Raw genomic sequence first — 9872 nt, 5'->3', positions numbered from 1 at the left:
GAAAAAGCTTCTTTTTATCCTTTTTGCTTGAGTGCAACTATTATTAGAATACTTTATACACTGTTAAACCATAAGATTAGAAGGTACTTGATAGAGTTAATTGAAACCCTAGACTTCCAGGCTATTACGGAATATAAAAATAGTACATTATTTTCAGTTTATTACAAACTTCATACAAAAGCATCAATATAATTGCAGAATTCGATGGAGGTTTTTTAGCCCTAGGAGGCCTTTACTTGTGTGTATGTGTTACCAATGGCATTTAGTGGTATTTCTGGTCAGTTTCACGTTCCAGATAAACTTGTAGCATTCTCCTTCTATATTCCACAAGTTCGTTTGCATTTTCATTGCCCTTTTTTTGAACATCTTGATGAAGTACAGAGTAGACACTTCCCTGCCAATTCATACAGAAGCAGTTACCGTCAGGACTACTGTAGTCCTTTACATTGGATGTTGAAATGACATATCCTGGTAAACTCACTTCCGGTCTTCTCATTTGGTTATCAGCTGCTAACGGTTGAGCCTTGTAAATAACTGCAGGTGGCAAAACTTTTTTATCCTTATTTTCATCATATTTGGGCTCTTCTTCGCCATTACCTGATTTTCTGCAGGCTCCTACTGTCATCAAAAAAACAGGTATAAATAGCAACCCATGTAGGGCACCAAATGTGATCACAAGGAGCATGATCTTAAAAAAAGTTTTGAATATATAGTTTTGTGCCACAGAAAGGGCAGCAATTCCTAAAATTGTTGACAGAACGCCTTGTACAATAGGGTAACCCAGAACATGCAGGGCATCGATCACCTTCTGGTTGGCATTTGGTTTCCTGTTGGAAACACTTGCATATACGATATGAGCTGAAAAGTCGACCGAAAACCCTATACATATGACAAGATTTATCATCGATATAGAATCTAAGTTGACTTTCCAGAAAAACATGAAGCCTGTCACACCAACTATAATGGATGCAATTGCAAATGTTACCCACAAGGCACACAATGGGTCTGGGATGAACAGAACCGAAATGACCAACATGACCACTGTGGCGACTACGATATTTTGAATAGTGTTATGAATTATTACGATATACTGGTCCAAGTAAATAAATAATGGGTGATAGACAAATACTTCAATGCCACAATTAGTTGTGACATCTCGTAAGTGGGTTAACATATTTTTACCATCATTCAGGGTAATTATATTAATGGCCTGGATAAAGAACCTTGATGTCTCAATCTCATGTCCATTAGTTATGATATCTTGCCTATATTGCGAAAAATTTTGATACACATGATTTAAATGTTTAATGAAATTCCCCTTAGTGGTTATGTTCAAATTTTCCACTTTAGCTACATCCTGATATGTTCTCAACCAAGACACTGTATATTCCTTGGCTATATTGTGGTTCTTTTCTAACTCTTGCATACAAGCTTCAATGACCTCCATTGTTTTTATATCCCAGTAATCTGCTTCATTAGTCACCACCACCATAATTCTTGGACCATACTTAGAAAAATATAAAGCTTCTACATCGTAAAAGTGGGTTAAGGAAGAATCGGCATTTGCCAAATTTCGAATATCGATGCCATCTTGTATCTGAATGCTTCCATAAATGCTGGCTGATAAGTATAACAGATACAAAACTAACACCAATACTTTTGCCCATCGTTTTGTAAGAAGAGGTCCGTAGTACTTATAGAAAAATACAGTTATCGGGTGTTCAGTTTCTGTTTCCCGAATTGTGTCATACGCTCCCCCAACACAACAAGCATTATACCAAAGGCTCCTTTTATCGTCTTTTTTATCAGTCACTTTCATACACGTTAACCAATGTCTGTTTTTGTTTTCATGTATCCCATTCAAAGCCAGTATTCCTCCAAAGAAAGTTATGCAGTAGATGTAGCAAAAAACTAGGGCAGTTCCTGAGTAGATGCAGAATGATTGCACGGAGGGAAAGTGAGTCATAATACCAATGTAGAAAGCGAGTACATCCGTAAGCGTGGTGATGGTGATGGAAACTGCTGCTTCTTGGTATGTGTCAGCCATACGTTCTTCAATTGTACTCTTCACCTTTGTTTGCTGCCAACAGGAGATTATAATGAACATATTGTCCACCCCGACTCCTATGCAAGACAAAATCAAAAGCAACTACTGTGTTACTGCAATTGTAATCCTGGGATTGTGTACTAGAAAATAGGGTATTCAATTGTGGGTCCATTATGTTTACTGTTTGTAAAGTATGTTGGTGCCATATAAGAAATGCCAAATAAATTAACTATAAATATAAATATCTACCGTATATACTCAAGTATAAGCCAAGTTTTTCAGCTTATTTTTTTATGCTGAAAATGCCCCCCTAGGCTTATACTCAATTGAGGGTCGCACAAAAAAACATCCTCACCTGTCCTCTGTTCCTGTGGTGTCCTCTTACTTGCTTCTTGCTGTGTGCAGGCACATAGACCCCTCCATGATCGCGTCTGATGCACAGAGCAGACGCTGTCATCTGCCGTCATCACTTTACTGCAGTTGAATGCTTTGCGCTGCCGCAAAGTATTCAAGTGCAGTACATCACTGATGGCAGCGGCAGCCCCCTGCAACAGATGCAATCAAGCAGAGGTCTTTGTGCTGCTGTCCGCAAGAAGCACCTCTCGATGATTGCGTCCGGTGCATGGTGCCGCCACTGCCATCATTGCTTTACTGCAGTTGAATGCTTTGTGGCACTGCAAACCATTCAACTGCAGTAAAGCGATGATGGCAGCAGTGGCCCCGCGCATTGGAAAAGATCATTTAGTGGTCTATGTGTCTGCGGTCCGCAAGAAGTAGGTAAGAGGACACCACAGGAACAGAGAACAGGTGAGAATATGTGTGTATGTGAACATCAGCATAATAGGGGACAAGAAGGGACAGGACTAACGACATTACTAAATGATGGGCACATTACTACAGGGCATCAGGATGGGCACATTACTACAGGATGGGGGACATTACTACAAAGGCACCAGGATGGGGCATCACTACAAGATCGACCAGGCTGGGGCACATTACTACTAGGGGGAACAAGGATGGAGCACATTACTACAGGGCACAATGATGGGCACATTACTACAGGGGACAAGGATGGGGCACATTACTACAAAGGGACCAAAATGGGGCACATTACTACAAGGGGAAAAGGCTGGGGCACATTACTACATGGGCAATTTAGCATTTTCAGAGAACAGTAACTTTTTTTTATTTTTTTTTGGATCTGGGACTAGGTGAGGGCTTATTATTTGTGCACTGAGCTGATGTTTTTACTGATAGCATTTTTGGATAGATGAAATGTTTTTCACCACTTATTGTATTTTATTGTAATGTTGCGGTTGGCAAAAAAAACTAATTCTGGCGTTTAGATTTTGTTTGTTACTCTATCTATTTGATTTATTTATCTTATATTATCTTATTATCTTTATTTATCTTATATTTTGATAGATGAGACATTTGTGAACATAGCAATACCAAATATGTGCATTTTCATAAAAAATATTGTTATATTTTCAATGGAGCAAAAGGGGGTGATGTAAATTTTTGTGTTTTTTAATGGTTTTTCACAGTTTTTAAAACTTTTTTTTAATTGTATACTGTTTTTACTAGTCTTCTTAAGGAGTTTGAAGCTGCGATCAACTGATCGCTTCTGTTATACAGAACAGTGCATTAGCATCAGCACCGCTCTATATAGCGGAAATAACGATCTCCTATGATGTTCACAGAAGAATCATGATGACAGACATGGCAGTCATTAGCTGAACACTGGCTGTCATCACAACCCATCGGCGACCCACGATCATGTCGCGGGCCCGCGGATGGGAGCAGGGAATGACTCTCATGCTTTCATCTGACCAGTAACTAGTTCTCCTGACCCTTTTTCCCAAACACATTCATGTATGAGTTCTTAAAATGGAAAGGAGTGTAAGCTTCTTAGACATTTTTGGTGTCAGATTATCATCCCTAAGAACGGACAGAATATGTGTTGAAATTCAGTATGCCCAATTCTTCTTCGCCTCAATGTTATCTGCCAGGGTAATATCGGATGGTCCTCATATAGACAAGATAAACAACAGTTTGGCTTCGGCCCACTATTGTTTTATGGATATGGATACTTTAAGAATCAAAGAGATATTTTTTTTCTGCAAAAATTGATTTCTGACTATTTTACATCTTCACTGTTCTTTCATTAATAAATGGTTTCCGCCACTGAAGAATGAAATTTTCTCCTCCATGTTGAGGAAACTTTATATTGAAATCCTGGTTCAAGGATTAGACTGAAGTGCGTGTGTTTTCAATGAGGAGAGGGGAGTAAGTCACTGTGGTATTGTGTTGTCCATTGGTGGCAATGGCTTTTTCCTCCTTGGGGAACAAGAAAGGAAATCTAAATGCCTGTTCTATCCTTCTCTCCTTCGAGGCCCCCATACACATTAGATACACACTAGTCCCACTTAAATAAGTGATGGAACAATTTTAATGAAGGCTTTAAAGGGACCCTGTCAGCAGTTCTGGGTCCATATTTCTAATTCTTGCCTAGCTGTTCCAGCATCTAGTAGCATACATAAAGAGATCCTTAGAAAAAGTAATTCTAAAGATCCTTTATGGTATGCTAATGGGCAAACGGACTACTCAGAAGGGCGTTAGTTCCCCCGACTAGTCTGGCCTCTTTGCATGTTAGTACACCCATGCTATTCATCATGGGTGGTGACGCGCATACCTGTGTCCATTGCTACCACCTCAGATACCAGATTTAGGCTCAGTGCACATGATCAGAAGTCCCCGACACTTCCAATCATGCGCACTCTATGAAGCCGGGTTGCGTACACTCGGCTTCATAGTGCGCATGCCTGGAGGTGCAGTGACTTCTGTTCATGTTCACTGACTGAGCCTAAACCTGGCGTCTGATGCGGTGACAATGGACACAGGTATGCACGTCATCGCCGATGACACTGGGCAATGGGCATTGAATAGCATGTTACCATGCCCTTGTGGGCGTGCTAACTTGCTAAGAGGACGGACTAGTCAGGGGAAACTAAGTACCTTGCAACTAGTCCCTTCGCTCATTAGCATATCATAAATAATCTTTAGAAATACTGTTTCTAAAGATCTCATTATATATGCTACTAGATGCTGGGACAGAAAGGCAGGGAATAGCAATATGCACCCAGAACTGCTCGTGGTTCTGGGTTCATATTGGACCTGACAGCTTCCCATTTAAGCAGCTAACTTACATTCTGCAGTTTCTTAGAAAATATGGACTGCAATGTTCTCTTAACAGGAACCGATTAGAATTGATTGTTTTTGTTACCATTTTGTACACATAATAAAATTGTTGTAATACCCAAATTTCTCTTACCAAGAATAAGAAAGGGTGCATTTGCAACTGTCCTGGAAAATGGTACTCCACACAGTAGAAGCAACCCAAAGCTTGCCAATATGGCTAATCCAGGTGATATCACTCCAATCGTAGTCAACCAAATTTTATTTCTTACATTGTCAAAACTAAAACAAAGCAAAAAAGATTTTAAGTAATATTAATATTACAATGTTCAGTTCAAAATTATCATATATATATATATATATATATATATATATATACATATTACAAAATGTTTTAAAGACGCACCTGTGTCCTATAAATCTACGCTGACTTATTCTGAAGCAGTGGGATTTCTTAAACCTCATTTGCTTTTATTGGGGTGTACTTTGTTTCTTTTGACTCCAATAATAGGAATATTTTACAATATATATGAATGTATGAAAATATATGTGCAGTACATTCACCCCGGCTGATCCTATACTTTTAGCTTATCTCTTGAGAATAGGATATCACTGACAGCTAAAAAGTCATAAGCTTCAGCTTCGGGTTTCAGAATTCACTTACCTGACACAAGATAGTATAGAGAATAACACCGTCACCACATAGGTGATGGAGAATAACGGGATGACGCTTTCCGTGCTTCCTTCAAACTCTTTTTGTAGAGAAATGGACGTTGAATGATAAACCTGTATGTCATGCAAAAAAGGATAATTTTTTATATTTGCCATATATACAGATGACAGATGTCTCTTCCCAACTTCCCAATACAAATTAAAGTTCGGCTGAGAAGTCATATGCTTTCAATATGGAGAAAGCTGCTGCTAGAAACCTCCAGCAAAGCATCATCCCTTTGAACAACAGGATTGGACTGCTAAATTTACAGGTGTATTCCCACAATTGAAAGCTATCCCCTATCCATATGAAAATGAATTGTCAAAGATCGGCACTCACTTTCATCTTGGTTTTTTTTCAATTTATTTTGATCAAGTCATCTTATATAATAGTGACGCATTTCGATCTTATCCAAGATCTTTCTCACAGTTTGAGAAAGATCAATGGATTAGAGCGAAACGCGTCACTATTGTATAAGATGACTTAAAGAAAATAAATTGAAAAAGAAAAACAAGACGAAAGTGTGTGCCGATCTTTGACAATACATTATATCTGGAGTCCGTCTTCTGATTCGAGCACCACGAGGAAGCGGTATAACTCACCTGAATATATTTCAATCCATATGATAAGCGATAACTGGTTCTTCATTAGAAGTTCAACAGCTGGGACCCCCATGTATATTGAGAATGGGGCTTTAGATCCGGAGAATTAAGCCTTGAATGTAGCAGAGGTGTCAATGCTCAATCTCCAGCCCATGGAACTTTCGGAAATAGTAGAACCCTATACTCATCTTTTTCTGGCAGTCCCATAGAAATTCAAACCATGTTTTGCAGCACCGCTCCATTCAAGATGTAGCCCTGCAGACTGGGCTCTATCTATAGGACCCAGCAATTATTAACTTTCCAATCCTGTGAATAGGGGATAACATGTCAAGTAAGATCCTTCCCTCCCGCTGTATTATATGTTATTTTTTTATGTACGTCACGAACATATACTTAACCAAAAAGCACCTATGCTTTCTATTATCATTCCTAATTCATAGGGTGATTTATAGTAATGAAAGTCTTTTTTTTCTTTTTTTTTTTTAAATCCATTATTTATAAACAGATCTATACAGAACAGAAAACTGTCAACCAAAAGCCAAATATACAGACTTTGAGAGCAGACATCTTCAATACATAAAAACCCTTCAAATTGTCCCTCACAGCCCATAAGTCGTCCATTTTTAAGGTATAAAATAAGAATGGGAGTAAATGCCTGAGGGAAAGGCAACGTCACATTAAAGATACACAATCCACTATCAGCAAGGGTAGGAACCCCACAAGAGAAAAAGAAAGGAATATAAAAGCGAAAGAGGTAAAAAAAAGAAAGACGGGAAGGTAAAAAAAAAATGGTGGGGGGGAGAACTAGCACCTCCAGGGGAAGGAACACATCCTGCCTGAAGGCCAAGCCCTATTAGTCACTCAGCTGATGATCATAGTCGTTAGAGCACTTAAATTCCAGCCAGGGTAACCCTGTCCTGTAGAAGGGCTCATACCTGTCGTACAGCGGGGAGGTCAAATCCTCCATTTGTAGAAGATCATCAACCCTGGAGACCCAAAGAACCAATACATCCATTTCAGGGGAATGCATGACCTAGGTGCCATCACCAAAACTGATAGACATTCTGAAACAAACTAAAAAAAAGTCCACAAAATACAACAATACCATAACTTACCTTCAATGATTTTAGCTGTAATTTCTCTATTTCATGAGGAAGAGACTCCATGAAATACTCCAGCCATTCCAAGCTAATATTTTGGATTTTTTCATTATCATCTTTCAGGTAATATAAGAACCGTAGAGCCTGGGCTTTCTCTAAGTGATTACCAGGACCTAGGGTCACTCCTCCAATGTACAGTCCGCCATATTCCCCATTAGACAGCAGTGGGTATGTTATTAGGATTTCTTCTGTACTATTACTCATTGACGTGAGTAGTGGGTTGGCTGGAAGGCAGGTGGGACCATTTATTTGAGCACATAGTTGACTAAATTTTAAATGAGACTTTGAGGTCAGGTTTTTCACCGTTGAGTCCAACTTCAGAAGTTCCTTGAAGTTGCTCCTATAGAGGATATTCTTTGATGTGGTTACAATAATAAGAGAAGCAAATCTTCCTGCTGTATACAGTCTCTGTGCAGAAAATTGGCCTGATTCATTCATGGGAAAATGCATCTTGATAAAATCTCGTTGACTCTTTGCGATACCTCCCTCTGGAGTGAAGAGGTCTTCCAACTTGTTGATTTCTCTTTCTTCCAGGAAATATAAACCAGCCCCTAAACCCATCGATAAAATAATAGGGGTAATAACAAAAAACCAAGGGTTCCTGGCTATTAGTTTTCCCAGGTTACGAAACCCCCTAGAAAGTGGTTTTTCTAAGCAGTCAGCATGGCACTCACTAGTATTATGTTGGTCTGAGAACATTGTATGAAGCTACGGTAATTCTTCAGGAATTCTATTCAGTTACTAGGATAATCCTCCAAGGTAATATGGTTCTGGTAGTCATGAAATAGCTCAGTACACTGGCAAGAGTAGAGTCGAATTTATAGTCTACTTAGACACCTTTTAAAACGCCTCCTTTAATGGAAAGTAATGTACTAGGCGCTTAAGCGGAATCAATAAATAGAATTATTCATTCTTTTTGACATTTCAATGTTTGTCTTAATATTATAGTTTCATAAAAATGAATATTGGAAAGCTTCCAGTTTGATGCCTATCATATCCAAATATATGTTACTTAGGTTATTAGCATCTGTCGTCACCAAATTTAACTTTAAAAAATTCAATACGCATTTAATTTTTTTGTTGCTGATATTTAGATTTAATTAAAACCTGATAAGATTATGTTTAAAGTAATTAAAATTAAGATTTAATTAAATTTAAAAATCTGCATCCGGCAGCCAATGGTAACTTAAATAGATATATTTGTAGCAACTTCAAATGAACGTTAGTCTAAATGAACAAAAATACAGTAAATTATTTTAATCTCTTACCAACATTGGACATTTAGGTACATTCAATGTCGGCTGCGCATTTATGCTGAGGGGTCAGGACAGGAGCTGAGGCCACATCACACAAGGCAGAAGACAACTGTGTCACACAGCCAACATCTGCCTGTAACAGCAGTGATCGGGCTGAGCTACTACCGTGTTTTTTCAAAAACAAGACACTGTCTTATACTTTTTTTTGCCCCCCAAAAAGCTCTAGGGCTTATTTTTGGCATAGGTCTTATTCTTGGAGAAACATAGTTGGGGTAAGTTTACTCCCGCAAAAAGCCGACCCCCCCCTTCCCTGGAGACTCATAGCAGACCCCGGACATCTGCGTGACTCCCAGGTCCTCCCTGTGATCTCTGGTGGGCCCTCTTAGGAGGTATGCTGCACACCGTCCTCCCCTGCTTCTAGCCGATACACTCACATACATCAGATCACGCACACACTCATACACATACACACATAATCACTGATCAGATCGCACACTCACACTCACTAGTCACTCACCACATCCAGGGGTACAGAATGCCTCCAGCCACAGGGAAACATAGGAGGAAGTTACACATCGCAGGTCCTGTAAGCATTCCATCCGCAGTCGCAGGTCCTTGTGTTCCACCGCACTGAATCTCAGGATTTTGCCGGCCAGAAGAAATCGGTATCCCTGGAAGTGGCGAGTGTGTGTGTGCGATCTGATGTGTGATTGTGTGTGAGATCTGATTGTGTGTGTGAGATTTCATGTGTGCAGGTGTGCGATCACTGTAGGGCCTCCCACACGGTGTCTGGTGAGTATGATTGCGGGGTATCCACTATCTAATATGAAGTGTCCTGCAGTATCTTTAACTTTTTTAGCTGCCTGGACACTTCATTATTGAACTGCGACTAGGGCT

General features: G+C 39.4%; 1 protein-coding gene across 1 annotated transcript; it reads right to left on the bottom strand.

The window, feature by feature from the left end:
- Positions 1 to 262: 262 nt before the first annotated feature.
- LOC142243970 (patched domain-containing protein 3-like) lies at positions 263 to 8418 on the bottom strand. Its single transcript, XM_075316161.1, has 4 exons — positions 7675 to 8418; positions 5910 to 6031; positions 5382 to 5527; positions 263 to 2124 (listed from the first exon to the last, which is right to left on the bottom strand). The coding sequence occupies exons 1-4, from the start codon at positions 8416 to 8418 to the stop codon at positions 263 to 265; spliced, it is 2874 nt and encodes a 957-aa protein (XP_075172276.1).
- Positions 8419 to 9872: the final 1454 nt, after the last annotated feature.

The sequence above is a fragment of the Anomaloglossus baeobatrachus genome, chromosome 6 (genome assembly GCF_048569485.1).
Source record: "Anomaloglossus baeobatrachus isolate aAnoBae1 chromosome 6, aAnoBae1.hap1, whole genome shotgun sequence".
Classification (NCBI taxonomy): Eukaryota; Metazoa; Chordata; class Amphibia; order Anura; family Aromobatidae; genus Anomaloglossus; species Anomaloglossus baeobatrachus.
Note: the sequence above shows the minus strand (reverse complement) of the source record. Positions and strands in the feature narration are given on the sequence as shown.

What these genes read in the sequence shown, in the direction of transcription:
- LOC142243970 (XM_075316161.1), bottom strand. Translation starts at nt 8,418, where the DNA reads ATGTTCTCAGACCAACATAATACTAGTGAGTGCCATGCTGACTGCTTA. An exon ending in TCTATACTATCTTGTGTCAG is followed by an intron (nt 5,528 to 5,909) that starts GTAAGTGAATTC and finishes GCTTTGTTTTAG; the next exon opens with TTTTGACAATGTAAGAAATA. An exon ending in TGCACCCTTTCTTATTCTTG is followed by an intron (nt 2,125 to 5,381) that starts GTAAGAGAAATT and finishes TGTCTTGCATAG; the next exon opens with GAGTCGGGGTGGACAATATG.